Here is a 24,508-nt window from a genome sequence, read left to right as displayed (position 1 = left end):
AGAACACTCTGCAACCCTGGGTGACATTATTGGATTCGATAGAAGTTACAGTGCCTCGGGGGGGGTAGTTCTGTTCTTGTGTTTACTGCGCCCCACAACTGTGTGCAGTTCCCCCCGCCAGCCACACAGCGTGTCCGCGGTACGGTGCCGCTTGGCGGCCGTGCGTGATTGGAGCACAGAGGGAGAATGGGTAATTACAGTGACAGTGCTGCCGCTAACTGACACACACAGGGTCGCAATTACAACTTGTTTGTGGACCCGGCCCTCTAGTGCGTCCACACAGAGATGCCCTATCTGCTGCCATCGCCAAAGAGGGTGGTGTTGCACTACACACAGGCTTGTTCACTTGGAGAACACAATCCAGCCATAATCGCTATGTACGCTCTTTAAATCACTTTATTTACTCACTGAACCTAGTTTGGACAAACGGCGTTTACAGATGCACTGTTAGACGGAGCAAATGCGATTTGAACGACTCACTAAGGCCCATAACAGTGTCTAAGGATTGAAAGTGAAAGCTGCTGTCAGACTCTGTAAATGGGCTAGACGCTGGTGTTTGTTTCAGAAGAGAGGAGAGAGAAATGGGATCATTTCAGTCCCAGAGGACGTTAGGTATTTTGTTCAGACTGTGCTCCGCTACGTTGTAACAACATGTCAGACTGTGCTCCGCTACGCTGTAACAACATGTCAGACTGTGCTCCACTACGTTGTAACAACATGTCAGACTGTGCTCCACTACGTTGTAACAACATGTCAGACTGTGCTCCGCTACGCTGTAACAACATGTCAGACTGTGCTCCGCTACGCTGTAACAACATGTCAGACTGTGCTCCGCTACGCTGTAACAACATGTCAGACTGTGCTCCGCTACGCTGTAACAACATGTCAGACTGTGCTCCGCTACGTTGTAACAACATGTCAGACTGTGCTCCGCTACGCTGTAACAACATGTCAGACTGTGCTCCGCTACGCTGTAACAACATGTCAGACTGTGCTCCGCTACGCTGTAACAACATGTCAGACTGTGCCCGCTACGTTGTAACAACATGTCAGACTGTGCTCCGCTACGCTGTAACAACATGTCAGACTGTGCTCCGCTACGCTGTAACAACATGTCAGACGGTGCCCGCTACGTTGTAACATGTCAGACTGTGCCCGCTACGTTGTAACAACATGTCAGACGGTGCCCGCTACGCTGTAACATGTCAGACTGTGCTCCGCTACGTTGTAACAACATGTCAGACTGTGCTCCACTACGTTGTAACAACATGTCAGACTGTGCTCCGCTACGCTGTAACAACATGTCAGACTGTGCTCCGCTACGCTGTAACAACATGTCAGACTGTGCTCCGCTACGCTGTAACAACATGTCAGACTGTGCTCCGCTACGCTGTAACAACATGTCAGACTGTGCTCCGCTACGTTGTAACAACATGTCAGACTGTGCTCCGCTACGCTGTAACAACATGTCAGACTGTGCTCCGCTACGCTGTAACAACATGTCAGACGGTGCCCGCTACGTTGTAACATGTCAGACTGTGCCCGCTACGTTGTAACAACATGTCAGACGGTGCCCGCTACGCTGTAACATGTCAGACTGTGCCCGCTACGCTGTAACAACATGTCAGACTGTGCCCGCTACGTTGTAACATGTCAGACTGTGCCCGCTACGTTGTAACATGTCAGACTGTGCCCGCTACGTTGTAACAACATGTCAGACTGTGCCCGCTACGTTGTAACAACATGTCAGACTGTGCTCCGCTACATTGTAACAACATGTCAGACTGTGCCCGCTACGTTGTAACAACATGTCAGACTGTGCCCCGCTACGTTGTAACATGTCAGACTGTGCTCCGCTACGTTGTAACAACATGTCAGACTGTGCCCGCTACGTTGTAACAACATGTCAGACTGTGCCCGCTACGTTGTAACAACATGTCAGACTGTGCTCCGCTACATTGTAACAACATGTCAGACTGTGCCCGCTACGTTGTAACAACATGTCAGACTGTGCCCCGCTACGTTGTAACATGTCAGACTGTGCTCCGCTACGTTGTAACAACATGTCAGACTGTGCCCCGCTACGTTGTAACAACATGTCAGACTGTGCTCCGCTACGCTGTAACAACACGTCAGACTGTGCTCCCCTACGTTGTAACAACATGTCAGACTGTGCTCCCCTACGTTGTAACAACATGTCAGACTGTGATCCGCTACGTTGTAACAACACGTCAGACTGTGCTCCCCTACGTTGTAACATGTCAGACTGTGCTCCGCTACGCTGTAACAACATGTCAGACTGTGCTCCGCTACGTTGTAACAACATGTCAGACTGTGCTCCGCTACGTTGTAACAACATGTCAGACTGTGCTCCGCTACGTTGTAACATGTCAGACTGTGCTCCGCTACGTTGTAACAACATGTCAGACTGTGCTCCGCTACGCTGTAACAACATGTCAGACTGTGCCCGCTACACTGTAACATGTCAGACTGTGCTCCGCTACGTTGTAACAACATGTCAACAACAAAGTGTTGCCTGTGCGCTTCCAACTGGGTAATTTGAAGGAATGTGGAAATAAAGTGTTGTTGTCAACTTGTCAGTAATCACAGATGACACAATTCCTATGATTCAAAGCGGTCCAGACAGCCATCAGATGGTATTCACGCTTGATGCATAGAATATGCCACTTCTCTTTCAGCACTTAAAGTGAATGGGCCTTGTCCTCCACTCCCAGAGTTAAACACGTATATTTCACTGCTCATAACATACAGAACATAAAGAGAGCAGGAGCACTGAGGCAGACAGAGAAGGAGATGGAGACAGAGAGAGAGATGGGAGAGCGAGCCAGAGAGAGAGAGATAGGAGAGTGAGCCAGAGAGAGAGAGACAGAGAGAGATGGGAGAGCGAGACAGAGAGAGAGAGAGAGAGAGAGAGAGACAGAGAGAGAGAGATGGGAGGGTGAGACAGAGAGAGAGAGACAGAGAGAGAGAGAGAGAGAGATGGGAGAGAGACAGAGAGAGATGGGAGAGAGATGGGAGAGCGAGACAGAGAGAGAGAGATGGGAGAGTGAGACAAAGAGAGAGAGACAGAGAGAGATGGGAGAGCGAGACAGAGAGAGAGATGGGAGAGAGAGACAGAGAGATGGGAGAGCGAGACAGAGAGAGAGAGATGGGAGAGAGAGAGACAGAGAGAGAGAGACAGAGAAAGATGGGAGAGAGAGACAGAGAGAGATCGGAGAGAGAGAGACAGAAGCTGTGTTTCCATTACAGTTTTTCGCAAAATAATTGCGATATTTCTACAATTTCGACAATGTACAATTGCGACTTGTAGGCGTTTCCATTGAAGTTAAGTTTGAGTGACGGCGCACACACCTGAACGAAATTCCCCGTTGCAGCAGCTGCCACAGTGATTACGCACGGGGATCTGCCCCAAATCCCGTCCCCTGCATGCTCAATGCAAATCACAACATGAAGTTACAACGCATATAAACGAGCCTGATTATCAATTCAAAAGAAAATGAGTGTCAACATATTGCTGGCTGCAGTGAATGCAGTGAGCGCGAGAGGCAGAGGAAAAAAGGTAGCCTACAACTGCGCGCACACAGACAGGCAGCCTGCACCATGGACCGATTTCTGTCATTAAACATGATCTATTTTCCCCAGCTCCGCTTTTGCACAACACTCGTCTTTCTGCTAGGTAGCGTTGCTTAAAAGTTTTCCACTTGCTGCGGAGGTTTTGCCACGGCTTATCGAACCGTTTCTCCCTCATTTTCCGCTCCGTTTCCAAAGGGGAAGATGGGTCACATGACATGCAAATGCGAAAAATGTGTTTCCATTACACTTTTGCGATAAACTGCTATATCGACACGTCTGAAAAACCACCTCATGAGAGCGCAAAAACTTTTTGCGATATTTGGGAGGTTTTTCGAAATTTACGTGTTTCCATTACCCACTTTCTATTGCGATATATAGATTTTGCGCATTTCTGAGAGTAATGGAAACACGACTAGTGAGAGAGATGGGAGAGTGACAGAGAAAGAGATGGGAGAGAGAGAGAGAGATGGGAGAGAGAGAGACAGAGAGATGGGAGAGAGAGAGAGACAGAGAGAGAGATGGGAGAGAGAGAGAGACTGAGAGAGATGGGAGAGCGAGACAGAGAGAGAGAGATGGGAGAGAGAGAGAGATGGGAGAGCGAGACACAGAGACAGAGAGAGAGAGAGAGCGAGAGCAGACTGCACTGTAAATTCAGATAAGCCGCTAGGTGTGCGACAGGGCCGAGCAAGAAGATTTGTTACATGTGTGACTATTATCTGCTGATATTTGTCCAGCTTAGCGGCCGTCAGACACACCTATCCCCGGCCATTCAGTGTGTCATCTCTCCATTTTCCATGATCTCCCTTTCCTCTGTCCTCTCCTCCATCCCTGCATCTATCCATCCTACATGTATGTACTTGACTTCTCGGTGCAGAGAGGTGGAAACTGATGAGACTGGTAGCGGGGCAAAAGTTCCGCTTTTATGAAGGTCTTCTTTGGGTGCACTTAACTTCTCTTTATTGTTCTTAACCCATTGATACCTGATGCAGCATTTGTGTGTGTACCCCTTTAAGACCGCGAACCGCGTCAAATGAGGGATATACACGCAAATGCTGCATCAGGTATCAATGGGTTAATATGAACACTAGACAAAATGCTGATACATTTTGACTTTGGCTGGTAAGTCCAGTTTAAGCCCACAAAAGTTCAGGCTCCCCTGTGTCATCAGCTAACTTCAAGTCTGCTATCTGCAGCCAATTGGAGACTGCTGAGATTTATGAGGACGTGAAGTCAATTAAATTCAAATTTGCATTATCGGCTCGATTTTCACAACAACAAAGCATGTCAAAGCATCAAGAACCAATCCATCAAGAAAGGAGTCTCTCTCTGCCTTGCTCTCTCTCTCTGTCTCTTTTCTGTCTGTCTATGTCTCTCTCTCTCTCTCTCTCTCTCTCTCTCTCACTAGGGCTGCAACTAACGATTATTTTCATAATCGATTAATCTGTCGATTATTTTCTCAATTAATTGATTAGTTGTTTAGTCTATAAAATGTCAGAAAATGGTAGCAAATGACGATCAGTGTTTCCCACAGCCCAAGATGACGCCCTCAAATGTCTTGTTTTGTCCACAAATCAAAGATAATATCAGACAGTGTACTGTCATCATACAGGAGTAAAGAAACCAGAAAATATTCACATTTAAGAAGCTGGAATCAGAGAATTTAGACATTTTCTCTTAAAATTGTACTCAAAACGATGAATCAATTATCGAAATAGTTGTCGATTAATTTTCTGTTGATCGACTAATCGATTAATCGTTGCAGCGCTATCTCTCTCTCTCACACACACACACACACACACACACACACACACACACACACACACACACACACACACACATTCTCACACTCTAGCTCTCCCCCCCCCCCCCCCCCCCCCTCTAGCCTGTGCTATTTCAGAATCAAAGTGCTCATCGTTCATCTATTATTCAATCTGTTTCACTCCACTGTTTCTCTTTCTGTTTTCACATTTTTCACACACCATTTAACCAGAGCCCACTTGGTGGAGCTATTTATATTGGAGACGTTTATTTCTGGACTCTTAATTTAGCCGTAGTGCTTCTATCGCTACGTCCTGTTAATGTTGTCTGGGATGATAACAGACCTTTGTGGCATCGTGTAACAGTGCGATACTCTTTGTACCGGTATGCTGAAGACCCCTAATTGTGCAACTCAATCATTTATACTTATACATAGCCATCCTTGTTAGCATCATGTTAATGCCTGTAAATGCATACATTATTATGGAGAGGCTAATTCAGTTATTTGAAATAAGCCATGCAAAGAATAGCTTGTTTTATATTAGTCTTATCTACTCTATCTTATAATAGCAAATAAATTGCTAGTGTATTTCTGTGGGTTGTAACTTGAGACAGGATAGCGTGGAGTGTCTGCTCTCTCTGTGTGCACACTGTAACCTCTGTGTTGGCCCGCCACAAATGGTAATTGAGAGAGGAGGGATGGGTTGGGGGTGGGGGGGTTATGATGGAAAATGGTTTTATATTCTCTCCAAAGAGGTTTTCAGGCGCTCTTTTAACAGCATAGTTTCCCTGGACAGTGGCTGTGCTGTTATTATAGACTAGACTCCATGTCCTTATGGTACATTAGTTTTAAAGACCAATAGAAGGTGTATGCTTGATTCCCCCGCATTTGGCTGTAGCTTGAGTTCACTTGTGTCAGTGCTCTGTTCAGGCCGGTACTGTTCAGTACTGAGGAAAGAAAAGCAGGAACAAGGAGACAAAAATATCTGACTATTTGCGCTTCTGATTAGAGCTGGGTATTGGTTCAAATTTCAAGAATCGATTCGATTCCGATTCACAAGGTTGCGAATCGATTAATTTCGATTCGATTCGATTCGATTCCGATTCGATCAATTTCAATATTGATTTGGTTAGTGATACCAAAATTTGTTTTTTGAGCTGTACCCTGAATTACATGACTGTCCAGTTATGTAACATAGGGGTTCCCAACCAGCCAAGTAGATACATGGGAAAAAAAGTTGCAGACCTGTTGTCAATTTTAATGGTTTTAGTTACACATACATTTACTCACCAGGTGGTGACAAAGGGTAAATAACAGCCTTTTCATCTGTCAATAAAGACACTTTCACAATTATGCACAGTGATTTGATTTCAGCCTATATCATTTCTAAAAGTAGATATTAATGATCAAACATTTCCATTCATGTAGCCTACAGTATTTATGTTTTTGTTTCAACTACAAACATAAATAAACGTCAACTTGAAACTATGTTTCAACTACCACACACAGCATAATATTTTAGCTTGTTTATTACATTTTTTTTTTTTTCAATAAAAAAAATCGATCTCTGGACATATGAATCGATAATCGAGGATTAAAATAAAAATCGATTAAAAATCGGAGAATCGATTTTTTGAACCCAGCCCTACTTCTGATCCCTCGCCCCCATCATCTGTGGAGGAGAGAGTTTTGGCAAGTAGCCAGAGACTATGGAATGCTAACACCGCTATTTTCAATTAAGGAAAATATACAGAGCAGCGATTCTACAGTAAAGTATGTGAGATGTTCTCAGAGTGATCTGATTCGACAGTAAAGTATGTGAGATGTTCTCAGACTGGTCTGATAATGTGACTAATGTCTGGTGGTGGCCTTTTTCTAGGTTGCAGAGATGCTGCTTCGTGAAGCTACTACAAGCAGCCCGGCGGTGACTGAAGCTGGGCTGTGACTGCTTATAGCAGAGTCCTCTTCCTTCCTATACAGTAGCCTAGCAGACAGTGCCTCTGAAAGGGCATATTTAATGGCCGCTCATTATCATGTGTCTCTGAGGAAATCACTTCCAAACCGTCTCTACCTTACTGATTAGGCCTCACAGGATTCCCCTGACGTCCTTTCCTCTTCCTCTCTCTTACTTTCTAATGCAACTCTGTCCCTGGAGTTCTCATTTATAGAAGTGCTGCTGTTCCCCGACCCTGCTGTCCCCAACGCCTTTCTGCCGGCTCACTCCTCAAAACATCTCTTTTTATGGGATGACTTTAGCTGTTTGTTTACCTCCACACACTAGGGATGTCACGATACTAGAATTTCTACTTCGATACCGACCCGCAGGAAAATATCGATACTCTATACCATTTTCGATACCACGCGGCGCCGGCGGGATGACAGCAACACATCAAGAGGCATAGAAAATAAACAAAGACAGATGGACGGACAGATGCACGCTTCTCCATAATCTAGACCTGATCAAACTCATTAGAAACTTTGACCGCTTACACAGCAGATTACACCTGCTGTAGTCATCAGCCTATCAGAATACAGCAGATTATGCCTGCTCTAGTCATCAGCCTATCACAACACAGCAGATTACACTTGCTCTAGTCATCAGCCTATCAGAATACTTTGAACTTGTTGAAGCAAAAGATACCCACCAATGACAGGGAGGGAGAAATCAGTGCTATGTTTGATTTTTCAGTTACAAATGAGTATTGTATCCATTTCTTTTTTTTATGATTTACGGTATTTATGGGATTTTTCAAGTTTACACCAACAAAACACGTACATCACAACACAACACACAACTTCACAGTTACAGCAAAACAACAATACAATACAGAGAAAAAAGTAAATAAATAATATCAAATAAGATAAACAACAGGGGGGGAGGGTAGACAAAATTAAGGATAAAAAGAGGTCAGTAGAAGTAGCTTATACAGAGGTCAGATACTGTAGCTCGGGGTCAAGACAAGATCAAGAGGGACCAGAGGTTCATCAGTCCGGAGCTGGCGGGATCATTTGGATGCCCTTTATATATTCTGAAAAAGGCTGCCAGATTTTATAGTACTTGTGCAGGGAGCCTCGTAGGGTGTGCTTAATTTTCTATCCATTTCTAATTAGTAATTTTTCGTATCGATACTTATCGATACTATCGATACCTGTTGCAAATGAGTATTTGTATCAGTTTCAAATGGTTAGTATTGACTTTTATTAATACTACCGATACTTTTGACAACCCTACTCCACACCCCCCTTCCTCCCTTTTCCACAGAACGACACCTGGTCGGAGCTGTACTCCTTTGCGGTGTTCAAGGCGATGAGTCACATGCTGTGCATCGGCTATGGCCGCCAGGCCCCGGAGAGCCTGTCTGATATCTGGCTCACCATGCTGAGTATGATCGTAGGAGCTACCTGCTATGCTGTGTTCATCGGCCACGCCACGGCTCTCATCCAGTCCCTGGACTCCTCCAGACGGCAGTATCAGGAGAAGGTGAGGAAACAAACACCTCTCCTCCACACACACCCCCCCCCCCACACACACACTTCTCAACACTTTCCTCTCTTCGCTTCTTTCTCCAACTTCTCCAGCAGTCAAGCTGCTTGACTCTTTCTGGCAGTTGTCCAAGCCATTAATACACATTCTCTCTCTCGCTCTCTCTCTCTCTCTCTCTCTGTTTCTCACCTGACGCACGCTCATAGTTTCTCAAATCAGTTCTAATGGTGACTTATCATTCAGTGTTTCCACTACCATTCTACAGGCCTGGTGGGCCCACCAGGCCAACGACGCCCCCGCCAGGCCAGGAGAGGAAATGCAAAAAAAAAAAAAAAAAAAAAAATCTGCTCTCCCCAAAATTTCAATAAACCTTTATGGCATATTATTACAATACAACAATACTGGTGTTGACAGTAATAGAAGATGCCAAATCATTCAAAACAATAAGAATTTTGCTTTTAGGAGCATCGTGCGCTGTTCCAAAACATGTCAACATGTGTCGTTGCCTGGGAAACGCACATCCCATAATACAACTGTTCGCATCGCATCCCATAATAGTATGATGATACTTGGGGATGCCATTGCGAACATAGATGCGAACAGGTTAGCTAAAAGTTTAGCGTCGCCAGCGAGGGCCCCCACCGTTGCGGTCGGGGTACGTTTCGAAATCCCTCCAGGCCTGAAAATGTTTTACTAGGGGAAACACTGACTTGTACATCATCATACTACATGCATTTAAGCACAGTGGAAGTGACTTGAATACCGTGAATATGAATTTATAAAATGTCTCAAAATGTGCGACGTTATGGAACGGGATGTATTGTTGCATCAAGTCACAGCAGATTCAGTATCCTTTGCAATATGACCTTGATGTGAAAACATGACTGGGTTTGGTGAAAAGTGCTAATAGATCGTAGCATGACAGTTTGATTGTCATGAGATGCTGTTTTCCAGGCAGTGAATGACGATCAGGTGACTGATGTGCTGGAGTGGCACGTTGTTGAGCAGCGGAGGGATGCAGCAGCAGTGGCTAACAGCACAGCCTCTCTGTTTCCAAGCAGAGTCTGGCTGGCTGGGGAGCAGGGGGCGTGTTGCTGGCTCTCAGCAGCCAATCAGAGGCTGCGGGTGTGTTCGGCCAGGTAGAGGAGCCACGTTGCCGGGGGCTGGGGGTATGTGGGCGGGGGGGGGGGGGGGGGGGGGGGGCAGATGTCGGAGAGAGAGAAAGAGACATAGAGTGAGTGTGTGTGTGTGCGTACGTGTGTGTGCGTGTGTGTGTGCATGTGCATGTGTGTGCGCGTGCGTGTGTGCGCATGTGTGTGTGTGTGTGTGTGATATGATGTCCCCTTAGGCAGTGGGAGAATTGATGAGCTGGCAGACCTGTGTGTCCTGCCAATGTCGTCCTGAAGGTGACGTAAGCAACCATGGCTGCCTCTCTTCCTCTCTCTCCGTCTCCCTCTCGCTCTCTTTTTTCTCTCTCTGTCAATGTCTCTTTCCCTCTCCCCACTCTCTCTTTCCGTTGGCCTCACTCACTCTGTCTCATCCCATATGCCTCTCTAACTGCCCCTCCGGCATCTCATCCCCCCTTTCCTCGTCTCTCTACGTCTCTAAATATCGCCTCCTGATTTCTCGCTGCTATCTCCTATCGCACGCTTGCTTTTATCTCTCCCCTCCCGTTCTCTCGCTCTGTCTATCCTTCCCATTCTCACTCTCCCCCTCTCTCTCTCTGTCTATTCCTCTCTCTCTCTCTCTCTCTCTCTCTCTCTCTCTCTCTCTCTCTCTCTCTCTCTCTCTCTCTCTCTCTCTCTCCGTCTCTCTCTCTGGTGGTGGTGTCCTTGAGAGGTGCGTTGCTAACTAGCTGCTACAGGGAGTAAAGTGAGGGGGAGGGGAAACCTGTGGGAGACAGAAGAGGGTGCTTGCTGTCTAACACGTCTTGGTGCACTCTGCAAGACATTTGGACAGTGATTCTGGATATTTGGCAGGGTTTACATTCGACTGCACTGGCTTGCGTTTTGTCAAACCTGCCTGAGATTTTTCATCTGAGGTGTAAAAAAGTCCCAATAAATGGTTTATACATGCCTATTCCTGTCACATTGGTACTGTTCGTTTGGTTTTACTACATGCCCTGGACTCACTGGTGTTAAACGCTTTGGGAGAAACCCACTGTGTCTCATCCACGAGGAATGGATACAACCTGTCCAAGGGTGATACCATTCCTCAGCACCCCCCCCCCCCCCCCCCCACCTGTTATTGATGGTAGAGTCTGGATTTACTGGGCTGTTAGGCCACAGCTATATATTACGTTTTTATCACAGACATAAAAGTCCTGTCCAATTCATTCCACATGGGAAGGTGGAAACAAACTGAATACTAACACAAAATGAATGAATACCCATTTGAGAGTAGTAACTACGAGGGCTATTTTCTCTCCATTAGGGACACATTGATAGTCAGACATCAATATGATCAGTCTTCTATACGTCAATAGTCCATTCACAACGAGTACAACTGAAGAGACGTTTATCGAATATATGCCTCTGTGTATTTACTGGTCCCCTGTCTAATGTGTCTTCTTCACGCTGTTCCAGAATTTATATATTTTTTGCTGAGGAGGACAGGCAAGTGCATTTCTCCAAAACCCTTTTCTGTTCGCTTGTCAGATTTCTTTGTGTTTTTTGTACTTTTCGCTGCTATGGATTTTCTCTGCCGCTCTGTGTGGATTAGTATTTGAGCTGAAGACGTGTTCATAGATATATATTTAAAAAACACACACATCCGGAGCAGAAAGTGCCAGCGAGGCTAATGCTGCTGCTGCTGCTGCTGCTGAGGGAATTTGCCATGCCTCCAGATAGGACTTTTTATCATCCTCCAGATAGGACTTTTTTTTTATCATCCTCCAGATAGGACTTTCAGTCAGCCTCCAGGTAGGACTTTTGATCATCCTCCAGATAGGACTTTTTCTTTTAGCATCCTCCAGATAGGACTTTTTGTCATCTTTCAGATAGGACTTTTTATCATTTGGAAAGTAGCAACATAAGTCTGCAGGCATGTTCTGTTGCAGGCCAAGTTGTGGGTCAAGCTGGCAGAAGTGCACCACTGTGTGGAGGTTTCCATGTCAGCGCAACTGTAATATCTGCATCACAATCACTTCCATTCTCCACGCAGAAGAATAAATGTACAGAAACTGTGCGTCTTAGTGGCCTTGGTGCAGAGACCTATGAGTCATACTGACACATACACTGGCAGAAAGACCTATATGATACCGTGCAAAGGACCAGGCCAAGACATACAATAGACGAGTCACTAGATGGCACGGTGGCTCAGTGGTTAGCGCTGCTGCCTCACAGCAAGAAGGTCCCGGGTTTGAACCCCGGGTCTGTCCCAGGTCCTTTCTGTGTGGAGTTTGCATGTTCTTCCTGTGTTCGTGTGGGTTTCCTCCCACCACCAAAGACATGTATGTTAGGTTTAATACTCCTAACATCCTGATAACATCTAGGCTTGTGGACCCCCAGGAAGAATAGCTGCTGCAACGCTGTAGTGTAGCTAATGGTGATCCTAATCAACTTAAACTAGACATACAATAACATACCAGTCAAAAGTTTGGACACACAGTTTTCAGTATATTTACTATTTTTCACATTTAAGAATAATAGAGACATCAAAACTATGAATAACAAATGAAATTTAAGCAGTGACCCAAAAAAACAACAACACTATCTTATATTTTAGATTCTTTAAAGTAGCTGCCCTTCCTTTGCCTTGGTGGAAAGGTAAATTCTTTGGGAAGAAATTCATACTTTTCCATTATTTTCAATAATAATAATAAATAATTCAACTTCATTATTTATATTTGTCTTTAAAAAAAATCAAGCATTTAAAGCACAACGCCTTTAGATCGTTTTAAGAGAATGAAAATCATAGTACATTCAATCCGGTGTGTCCAAACGTTTGACTGGTAGTTTATAAGTCTAAAAAGAAATATACAACCACCACACCTCTTAATGGCTTCAGGATGTGTGTCTCTGTCCAGTCAGCCGCCCTACAACCTTTGCAGTTGTAAGAGCCAAAGATAGTATATTCAAGTAAGATCAAGTGCCTGACATGACGTGCCACACCACACTACAGGATACTGTACAAGCTTGTTTTCCACCTCCTCCCGCGCGCTCTTCTTGCTGCATGCTGCCGTCATCCACCACCAACAGCAATCTGTCTTCTCTCAGCCAGACGCCTTGTCACTGATCACTCCCATTATCCAGACTGAGGCTGACTTCGCAGCGAGATGGCGCGCCTGAGAGATCCCTCCACTCGGGTTCAGACAAAACAAACACACTCTCTCAAGTGCTGCCAAAAAGATATTCCCTGGCAGAACTGTGAGCGATACACAAAGCCCATATGAGTCAGTGTCCTTTGGCCTTCTCTCTCGTCGACTGAGGTTTGATCTTCACTCTTCCTGCTTTCATGCTCGGAGATTTTGCACTGTGTGCGGCCCCGCACAGCCCAGTTGTTCCTCCCTCTGCACACACACATCTCCGAAGTGAAGACAGACAAGACAAGCTCCGGCTCTGCAGTGCACTATCTGATGTTCTTCTCTTTTTGGTGAATGTGCTTTATAATGGAACGAGCCGATTTAGGAAGTGAATGAATTATACATCCACATGGTCGTTTGGGATGAACCCGAATTAGACTTTCTTCCAGTGGACGGGCGAGAGAGGTTGTAGGATGGAGGAGAGGAGGCGTAGGAAAGGAAAGCAAATGAGTAGGGAAGGAAGAGAGGGGAGGAGGGGAGGGGAGGAGAGGGGAGGAGAGAGGTTGTAGGATGGAGGAGAGGAGGAGTAGGAAAGGAAAGGAAATGAGTAGGGAAGGAAGAGAGGAGGGGAGGGGAGGAGAGGGGAGGAGAGAGGTTGTAGGATGGAGGAGAGGAGGAGTAGGAAAGGAAAGGAAATGAGTAGGGAAGGAAGAGAGGAGGGGAGGGGAGGAGAGGGGAGGAGAGAGGTTGTAGGATGGAGGAGAGGAGGCGTAGGAAAGGAAAGGAAATGAGTAGGGAAGGAGAGGAGAGGAGGGGAGGGGAGGGGAGGAGAGGAGGGGAGGGGAGGAGAGGAGACGGGCGATGGTTATGTGGGAACAGTAAAAAAAGAGGAAAAATGAGCAATCAAAGTGAAAGACAAAGCGCTTTTGATAAATTAAGCTGTGAATGAGGAATCACACACTGCACAGTGAGTCCACCAAACAGCAGTTTAGATGACAAAATGTCAGCGGAGCATTTTGCTGCTGCCGCATATACCTTGTCATCAAAGTGACACTGTCATCCCCGCCCTCATTTAGGTGTTTGTCAGATCGCCTCTGGGCGGCGCCGTGACGCACTGGCCGAGGCGAGCGCTCTCACTCGCTCTCACTCCCTCTCCGCTCAATGACACGCGAGAGTTGTCAGGTAGGCCCGGTAACGACGCGGCACGCTGCTGCGACACACCGACACGAGGCAGCAGCAGCAGCAGCTCGTTAAACGCCGCCGCCTCAAGCCAATCAGATCAGTCTGTCTCATTCGTTCCACACTCCACCTGAACGACTTTGACACCTGAGTCACTCCTCCTGGGCTCAGGCGCTCCTCCATCTCTGTGGGGGGGGGGATGTAAGGTTCCCCCTCGGTATACAACGTGAAATATACCCAAACCTGCAATTTCCTCAGAATCAGCACTTTGTTATTCAGTGAAAGGGTTCGCCGCCGGGCTCTCAGCGCGGCGCCGATGACTCTGACACATCGTGGGGAGGAGCTGTGACACGAGGAGGTCGACGCTCCATCTGCAGGTGTCAGAGAGCAAGAGGGAGCCGTTACGTAACTCCATCAGAGCGTTCACCCAGGAGACATCGCTTTACATGGCCATTGAATAATTCAGGCTTTTTCAAAACCATGTGTTTATTTATGGTCATGTTCGTGACATATGGGCCTCTCTCTCCGTGGAGAGCTAGCCGGGCTGTGGGTTTGCCAACTAGTGGGTGAAATGTGGTAGTGTAGATCAGTGCTTCTCTATCTTTTTGGCTTGTTGTGTGTGACCCCTTAAAACAAAGTGGTGTCCACTCATCATGGCTTCATCACAGGGTGCATATTCATTCACAGCCATGCAGTTCAACCAAAGAATCAGCCGAGGCATCAATAAGGGTGTCTGTCCGTATGTATGTATATAGTATTATGTATGTATGTAGGCTATGTATGTATGTATGTATGTACGTACATACATACAGTATGTATGTATGTATGTAGGCTATGTATGTATGTATCTATGTAGGCTATGTATGTATGTATGTATGTAGGCTATGTATGTATGTATGTATGTATGTGTACTGCATGTATGTTTCCCTACATTCTGTCCCTCCGTCCCCCCCTTCTCCCTACTTATACTCCCACCCAGGGTTGTGAGTCAGTCGGCCTTCCGAGTGATGTCACTCAAGCAATTGTGATGCCATCAGTGACGTCATCAGTGAGTGATGTCATCAGTGATGTCACTCAAGCATTGAGCTTTGAGGGTTGTCAGTCAGTCAACCCGCGCAAATTCGTAATAGCTGCAGCCAGATATGTGTGACGTCATCCACTCCATAGTGTGAAATTTGACATTGATTTTGTGGACAAACATTTTTTGGTGGACCAACCATCCAACAGAGTGACACCTGCTGGCCATGCTGGATAAATAGAAAAATCTGATTTACACACACACCATGCATTCACACTCAGCATGCCATCGTTTAGAATTAACACTCAGTGGGATAACATTAAGCCCACACTCAATACTGTACTTTAAATCATTTTCTTGCTAATGCAGTGTTGCCGGTGAAATTCTACTCACATGATGGGGTCTGTTTAGTCGGGTATTTCAGGTGCAAATACCACATTAGCCCTGTGATGAAAACGCAACGAAACTGTTCTAGAACAAAGTCTGAACTCTGAACAAACCCCGTTTCATCTCGACCCCCCAGCCATTGTAAAGGTAGCCAGAGTTGCAGAGCATTGCATGCAGAGTTACACGTTTCAACTTGTTGCGTTGCGAATCATCGGTGTGTGTGTGAACGTACTCGATCGTTTGTCATCTTTAACACATAAGTTCAAAATACTGCCATGATGAATCTGTCTCTTTACGAGTTCTGCGTTTGTACGATACCACTGGGCAAAGTCACGATGTTGATGTCCTGTGCTGCAAAGATCAAATGACCCTTTGGTGTGTGTGTGTGTGTGTGTGTGTGTGTGTGCGCGTGCGTGCGTGCGTGTGCGACGCGTGTGTGTTTGTGTGTGTGTGTGTGTGTGTGTGCGTGTGCGTGTGTGTTTGTGTGTGTGTGTGTGTGTGTGTGTGTGTGTGTGACGTGTGTGTGTGTGTTATGTGCAATTGGAAATGCACGAGTGACTGCCAAAGTGCGTCTCTGTCTGGGAAAGACAGGGGGGGCCAGTCGGTCTGTCTCCGAGTGTAAAAGCCATTTAGAATTCAGTCATTAATTCAGCAGATGCTTTATCCAGAGTGACGTGCAGTGTCTGAGCACGTTGTCTTGCTCAGGGACTCTTTGGCAGGACACACGGCTGCTGACTATTAGATGTAGAAGGAAATGAACCTGTTGGGACAGTCTCACTACCTCCAGGCTACCACGCCGATGCTAATTGACAGTTAATATCAGTGTTCTGCTGTTCATTCTTAGAGTGTATAATGTCGATTTGAAGGACCAACGGGACAGACAGACAGACACAGTATGAAATATGACTCAGATCCCCCGAAAATTTGTGAGTACACGGTGTGCGCTTTAGCCCGCTGAGCCGTCACAGCGTCTCTCAAACGTGTTTTGGACAGCTTCACAGGTGGCCAGGCGGAGCTCTCAAACGTGTGTTTTGGACAGCTTCACAGGTGGCCGGGCGGAGCTGTGTTTTGGACAGCTTCACAGGTGGCCGGGCTGGAGCTGCGGTCGTCTCATGAAGCTTTCCTTCTGACGTGGGTTGAATTGCGCACGATCCTGACAGCAGAGTAGCAGGAAAGATCTCTCTATCTCTCCACAGTTTACTGTCTGCTGCGTTTACGGCCACATTCATCTCTCGCTGTCTGGCGGCCGCCCGGCCGTGCGGGACAGCAGTCTGCTGAACGGGGACTTTCAGTGGAGCACATTTTGATGTATCTGGGTTCCTCAGTGGCCACTTTGGATGGATTGTGAACAGCTACAGAGGCTAGCTGTTTGTTTGTGTGGCTGCTTGCTGCGTAGGAGTCTTCACGTCTCATTGAGCTGCCATTGATTGAGTTCATTGATCAAAGGGAGGAGGGGTGTGTTCATCTGGGTTGACAGCTGAACGGTGTTCATACTCTTTTCGGTGTTGGTGTTGTTGTTTGTAGTGTTGTTGACACATTGGACGTAGTGTTGGGTAAACACTGTTGTATCATCGCAAGAATGATATCATTAATTAGCTGTATCCATCTGTTGATTGTGTTTCCAATTGTAGATATAGCATGTGTATTTCAAGAAGCAAATAAACTGTAAACAAATGGCATTAAGGTTATATGGAAAATGCTTACTGTATTTTGTTCATTGCTTGTTTGAATATCTCTGTTTAGATGATGCTAATTGTCTATCAATCAAAAACAAAAATACATCAAAAACACGTGTGCAATGGCATATTTAGATATATATAACAATGCATTATTAAAGAAAGCTGTTTACTGTACTATACATATCAGGTGCTATTCACCTTATGCAGCCCCGCCCACTTGACCCATTGTATCACGACATCCTGTTCAAAACGCTGGCTGGTTTTACCTTCTCAAACTAGTCTGACTCAGCTGGTCAAACGTAGTTTGACTCACAGTATGAGTCAGACTAGGTTTATGAGTCACAGGAAGTGTAAATAGAATCGGAACTTCCGATTGTATTTACACTTCCTGTTGGTCCTCTCATTCCAGACGGTCTCTTCTGAATAAGGTTATTAATTCATTAATTAATTAATTAAACTGGTGTAAGCACCTACTTAGTGTTTTGAAGGAACAGGTGGGTGGGTAAGAGTTCTACCACTGGGATAATCTTGTATTTATTGCTTTATAATGTGGTGGCGAACACGCTGACTGTTGCTTAATGACACTTTCACTCAGTCTTTCAGTCATGACACGCAGCGCAGTAATGGATCATTATGCTTCTCCCCTACTTCTCCCCAGTACAAACAAGTGGAGCAGTACATGTCCTTCCATAAGCTGCCTTCAGACTTCCGACAGAAGATCCATGACTACTATGAGCACAGATACCAGGGCAAGATGTTTGATGAGGACAGCATCCTGGAAGAACTCAACGAGCCTCTCAGAGAGGTACTGTAGGGGCACGCACACGCACATACACACGAAGGCATGGACAAAGGCACGCACGCACACACACACACACACACACACACGCACACACACACACACACACGCACACACACACACACGCACACACACGCGCACACGCACGTACACACGAAGGCATGCACACGCGCGCGCACACACACACACACACACACACACACACACACAGTACAGTACTTCAACAAGAATTCTACATGTTTTTAATTATGGAATCATGTAATTTTATACTATAAATAATAATATACGGATACTGTTCAAATGTTTTTTACATTAACTGGGATCTTAATTTCAACGATGTGCAAAAGACAAAATACATAAATATTTTTTTTTAACCTTGTCTTTAGTATATTTTGATACATTTTTAGGGTAACGTTATATTTGCAATTTATAACAAGATGAACTTTGATGTTTTGTCTCTCAACACACTTTTTGCATGCGAGTGCACGCAGACACAATGATAATCACCTGTATAGATGCTTTTTGGCTTATTTGCATATCGATCGTAAATTCCTCTTTTCTTGTATCCCCCACATACACACACAAAAAAAACGGTTTCCATTGTTAGGAAATTGTCAACTTCAACTGCCGCAAGTTGGTGGCGTCCATGCCGCTGTTTGCCAACGCCGAGCCCAACTTTGTGACCGCCATGCTGACCAAGCTGCGCTTTGAGGTGTTCCAGCCGCACGACTACATCATCAGGGAGGGAACCATTGGGAAGAAAATGTACTTCATCCAACATGGCGTCTGCAAAGTCATCACCAAAGGCACCCTGGGAATGAAGCTGTCTGATGGCTCATATTTTGGAGGTAGGCTAGTTTGCAGATTCCACGTGGTTTTCTGCTGTTTGTTACCGAGGTGCCGACCCCCCCCCCAAGGAACACGTGTGTTCTTTAAAGTGATAATACGGAAGATTTTCATCTAAATAAATGTCTGTTAAGTCACTATCTGATAGTGACTTAACACAATGGTGATTGAGCCTATGGCCCCTTGATGGAAGCCTTTGCATTTTCAGTATTGCAACATTTATGAACTTGGTGTCTGTGGTGACACAGGGTGGGCGGGTATGCATGTGATGTCACAGAGGCAGAAGTCACTGCGGGGTCACGCCCACCGAGTCACAGCAAGACTGACACCTGCTGCTCAGGGAGGAACTTGACACTCATTTTGACACTCATTCCCGATTGAGGGGGCGTGTTCCAGTGGGTGTGCATACCCTCTATTCATAGCTTTCAAGGGGCGTTACGTAAGTACAAGGAACGCCCCTTCTGGCGGTCAAAACTCAAAACAACAATGGCGCTGAACACTGACCAGACGCAGATGCATCAAAAAGCGGTCTTTTTTCCTCCAGTTTCCAGTCAGGAATATTTAAACGCAGCACAGCTCTGTTTCATTAGTGACATACTGACACGGTGAATCGATTCACTTTGCACCGTGACTCCAGTGTCTGCTTCATATTGGAAACGCGCAGCACAGCTCTGCCAGTAAAAAGCAGTTCCCTCGTAAGGGGACTGGTGTGGGTGTGGGTGTGTGTGTGTGAGTTTTCTTTCTCCGACGGCATTCTGTAAAAGCACAAGCCAGGCGTGTCTCCTCGTCGGTTAGTGCAACCGATAGCACAACAGGTATCCGGCATTTTCGCCTGGCTTGTGCTTTTACAGAATGCCGTCGGAGAAAGAAAACTCAGACAGGAGGAGGTTGTGGATTTGTGCGATTAGACGTGGTTCAGTCGCTGGGGAGGGCAAATGGCTACCATCAAAGTACACACGTCTTTGCAGCCAACATTTCATCAAAGGTAAGCTCAAGTAACGTTAACGGGGTATTTTAATCATTATTGTAACGTTACTTGAGCTTACCTTTGAGGAAATGTTGGCTGCAAAGACGTGTGTACAAACGGCTGAACAAACACTGCGTGAGAAACTAGTCGACTTGGCTGGCAGCGAATGAACAAGTTTGTTTTTTGACCGCCAGATGGGCGTTCCCGGCAGCACGTAACGCCCCTTGAAAGCTATGAATTGACTCACTCTGTAGGTTACTGTAGGTTCCTGACAACTCTTGTGTGAAGTAGGATAACAAGCGGATTTTTTTCAGTCTCTGCTACTAGCATTACGGGTGGTTACTATGGCCAAACAAACTGAGTAATGTCACATAATAACACTGTTTGGATCTCACCTGCAATTACCACTCATCGCCAATAGGTGTCACCCAAGAGCACAAAATTGAAATCTTCCATATTATCACTTTAACTGGAAAATTAAGGAGCACAGGAAACAAATGTATCATTATTGCCTGTGAAAATGACTAGAAATCCTAACCCCTACCTTGAATCTCAAATTGCACCTGCTCCTTGTACAACTTTCTATGCACTTACTTTTTTTTGGCGGGGGACCATTTGCTACTAAAACGATGACGATGCCCTGAGGTTTTTTGTTGTTGTAAACCTGGAACTCTTTCCCTATTTCAGAAATCTGTTTGTTGACGCGGGGTCGGCGCACAGCCAGCGTGCAAGCAGAGACGTACTGTCGACTGTACTCGCTGTCTGTCGACAACTTCAACGAGGTGCTCGAGGAGTATCCCATGATGAGGCGAGCCTTCGAGACTGTTGCCATTGACCGTCTCGACCGCATAGGTACTGCTATTTTCCAAAAGAACGCAGGATATTATTCACAGCAGAGTTAATTTAGGAGCCATACAATAGTTTGCTAATGCATCTCTTCCTCCATTGATGGTCATTTGATCACATGAAAGTATTCTGAAAGTAACGCATTACTGAAAACAATGCCGTAAAAGTTTGCGGAACGTAAAATAATCTGTGTTGTTCCCTCAGAATGACACAGGAGACTGTAACAATAGCTGTAGGGACAGAGTGAAACATCTTGTTTGAAGGATATCACATACTATCTATCCACATCGACTGTATCTGTTCTCCTTCCTCTCAATCCTACCATTTACACATATTTGTGTTTTGCTCCCTTTTTTGTCCTCCCTGTCTTCCTCTTTCCACTTATCTCTCTTCTCCTTCTTTACTAATCAATGTTTTCCACTCAATGCAGGTAAAAAGAACTCGATCCTGATGCACAAGGTTCAGCACGACCTCAACTCTGGCGTCTTCAACAACCGGGAGAACGAGATGATCCAGGAGATCGTCAAGTATGACCGAGAAATGGTGAAACTGGTGGACCTGCAGCGGCCCCGTGCCATGTCGATGACCCCCTCCATCGGCGGTATCTTTGCCCCCCCAGGCCAGCCGCAGAGTGGCTCAGCCATCGCCACCCTTCAGCAGGCTGTGGCCATGAGCTTCTGCCCCATGGGCTCCATGGGGGGCTCCATGGCGGGCCCCATGGCAGGTCCGGGGACTCTGCAGTCGCCTCGTATGGTGCGTAGGTTCCAGGTGATGCAGAGCATGTCCAGTCCGGTCTCCATGTCTCCTCTTCAGGCTCAGCCCCCTCTGGGACTCGGAGGGGCCTTTGGCTCGGCCATCTCCAGTACGCCTGTCCAAAGCCCGCTCGCAGCTTCGGGACGGACCTTCCAGTACATGGGGGCCGCAGGACCCTCTGGGTCCCAGCTGTCGCTAGTACAGCACCATACACCCAGCCCCACACAGACCCAGCAGAGGCCTGCCTCACACAAGAGCACCCACTCCCTCCATACAGCCAGCTTGAGCCAGAATGCCCGCGCCCTGTCTGCCTCGCAGCCTTCACTCCCCCAGGAGGGAACACCACAAGCTGCCTCCGCAGCGCCCAGCCCTCCGCCGTCCACCCGCACCTCCAACACCTCCATCGGGCCCCCTCAACCCTCCCATCCCAGCCTGCCAGGGCCCTCGGGGGTGGGCAGACCGGCGGGGGCTCCGCAGAGGGTGGCCTTTGCCTCCACACCTCCACCTGGCGGGCCTGCTGGAACGGGGGCGGCGGCCGCGGCTGCTGGATCAGGACCTCCAGACTCTGGAGTTCCCAAGAAAGATTCAATTGTCAGCCTTCCGGAGCTAGACTCTGCCAGATCCCGGCTGTCTTCCAACTTGTGACCCTGGTAGAGTTCAGGAGAGAGGCCTTTTTTGTAGGAGAATCTAAATGTTTGTCTTAGGTCAGTCCGGCTGATCTGTCAACGTGCTTACTGACCAATCAGCTAGCGGCCCACGCCACCAGTCATCCTCTCTTGGATGCACTGCGTGTTGGTGTCAACAGAAGGAAAAGAGCAGCTCAAGTCATGTGACACTACGGCTAGGAGGAGTCTATACAATTAAACTAGAATAACTAAGGTTGAACTGGTCTAGTCTACTGTGCCAGCACCTTTAGTCTTAGTATCACCCCTTACACTCTGCTTCCAAACACCTATATCGCTGTCTTTACTGTAAAGATATGGAGAAAAGTATAATTAATGTAACTGTTGCATACTGTGTAGAATCCATGCAATGCAATCTAGCAGGAGCTGGACTTAAAAATGAAAATCAGGGACTTGAGGTCAAAATGACAATGACATTTTCAGCGTTCAACAAGTGTTTTGGGTGTAACTTTTCCGTATAAGCTGTCGTAGCAAAAGAACACATTGCTCTTCATATTGTTTCAAAAATAGTAGTGAAATTAGTGTTTTAGACCGCTGGTCGATCTTACATCGATGTGTAAATAGTTAATGGAAAAAAGTACGGAAGGATGTTATCGTCATTGTATCTATCCAAACCAAAGTTGAGCTTGAACACAAAGTCTGGTTGTGTCTGTATCAACTAAAAAAGAAACATAGAAGAAAATGCCATTTATTTAACTGCCTTGATTCAACGTTAGAAGCCATATATTTGGTTTGTGTGTATGTACATGGGTGTAAGTGTGTGTGCGTGAGTTTGTTGGTATGTTTCGGTTTTACGTTATATTTTCAAAGAGAATGGTCTCGCACACTCTCTCTACACTGCTTTGTCACGCGTAATTGGTTTTGATGTGCTGGCACTGGCACCGGCCCCCCTTCATGAAACATCTGGGGAGTGGTCCGTCGTTATAGAGACACTGCGGAGCGCGTCATCATTCAGAAACCACGCCCAAAACGGGGGGAAACAAAAACTCCTCCCCCCAATCCTGGCGTTCTCCTATGTCATGTGTTGCGCACAAAGATCATATATACAGAAGATGAACACTCCAACTTACTTCCTTGACAGCTAGAGCCACATTTTTCTTCTCGCCAATTCTCAATGGCTTCCTTGTTTTGCGCGGGAGTACAAAAAAACTTGAATTGGCGCTTTTCGTTTTTACATTTGTTGTCTGCGCAGCCCACCACACAACAGCTTTTAGCTATGTTTAATTCAAGGAAAATGACGCTGGTGTTTGGAAGTGAATGGAGAGCTTTCCCCCGTGATGGGCGTGGCCTATTTGCAGTGTCTCTATGTCAGCATACTGATTGTAACCCTGAAGGCAAAGGTGGTGAAATAGTCTGAGCTTTATCAAAAAGGAACCATTTGTGAACAACCCATACTGTATACTTGCTTGTTTTTGTCCAGGTTTATTGATTACCACATGCAATATAATTCTGCAATACTCTACCCCGCCTATATATATAAATATAAATATAAATATGAATATAAATATCTATACATATGCTGTACAGGAAAGTGCATTTCTTTCTTTTTTTATGTGAAACCTTGAAGAATCCAGCAGCTATTGTGGCTTCACTTCTTGTAATCCAGTGACCCATGTCGTTAACCAAAAATGTCAGAGGGAGTGAGAGGTCGTGTCATTTTCGTAAATCAGATGAGACAAACGTGCTTAAAAGCTGGTTTAGAGTCACGTGAGGAATCCACTGAGTACAGCGAGTCAACCGCCTCTAAAAGTCACTTTAAAGCCCCCATTTTGAAAATATTAACTTGTAAGCTAGCCTGAGGAGGGGGGTGGGGGAATGTGGGGCAAGGATGCTTCACCTGTTTAAAAAATAAAAAAATAAAAAATCCTTGCTCTATATAAATTACCGCAATGTCGATATGCCCCATATCACCCAAAACTCTTATGAACGTCTCAACGTTTAGGACCTACTTCCACAGCAATCCTATTACCGTAGTCAAACTTTTGGGGTTGGGTTGAGGCTTTGATTATTATATATCCTATAAATATTCTAATCCCGGTGTACTTATTAAAAACCTTCTCTTGCTGAATGTATGCCATATGAGGAGGAAAGACAGCTAATCAGACAGAAACTGCCATGTAAATAAAGGGACAGAGATGAAACGGGTGGGGCGGGGCGGGGCGGGGCGGGGGGGTGGGGCTTATAATGCAAGGGGGGAGGGGAGGGGGGCGTTGCTGTATGTGTTGCCGAGTGTCTGTGATCTTTCTTAGGTTTGATGATGCTTCTCTGGGT

General features: G+C 46.2%; 1 protein-coding gene across 1 annotated transcript in view; it reads left to right on the top strand.

Annotated features, from left to right (window-relative positions):
• LOC310796856 (potassium/sodium hyperpolarization-activated cyclic nucleotide-gated channel 2) overlaps nucleotides 1-22,199 on the top strand; it is a gene marked incomplete at both ends in the record, with an annotated part of 36,514 nt that extends 14,315 nt beyond the window's left edge. The window contains 5 exons of the mRNA XM_083659084.1: nucleotides 8,616-8,834; nucleotides 18,002-18,148; nucleotides 18,750-18,990; nucleotides 20,643-20,807; nucleotides 21,232-22,199. Of these exons, the coding sequence (XP_083515210.1) occupies nucleotides 8,616-8,834; nucleotides 18,002-18,148; nucleotides 18,750-18,990; nucleotides 20,643-20,807; nucleotides 21,232-22,199 (1,740 nt within the window). The remainder of the gene's footprint in view (nucleotides 1-8,615; nucleotides 8,835-18,001; nucleotides 18,149-18,749; nucleotides 18,991-20,642; nucleotides 20,808-21,231) is intronic.
• Between the last annotated feature and the right edge of the window lie 2,309 nt (nucleotides 22,200-24,508).

This window comes from Poromitra crassiceps (assembly GCF_964638095.1).
Source record: "Poromitra crassiceps genome assembly, chromosome: 23".
Taxonomy (NCBI): domain Eukaryota; kingdom Metazoa; phylum Chordata; class Actinopteri; order Beryciformes; family Melamphaidae; genus Poromitra; species Poromitra crassiceps.
The sequence above is the reverse complement of the archived record's forward strand: the minus strand, read 5'-3'. Positions and strand labels throughout refer to the sequence as shown.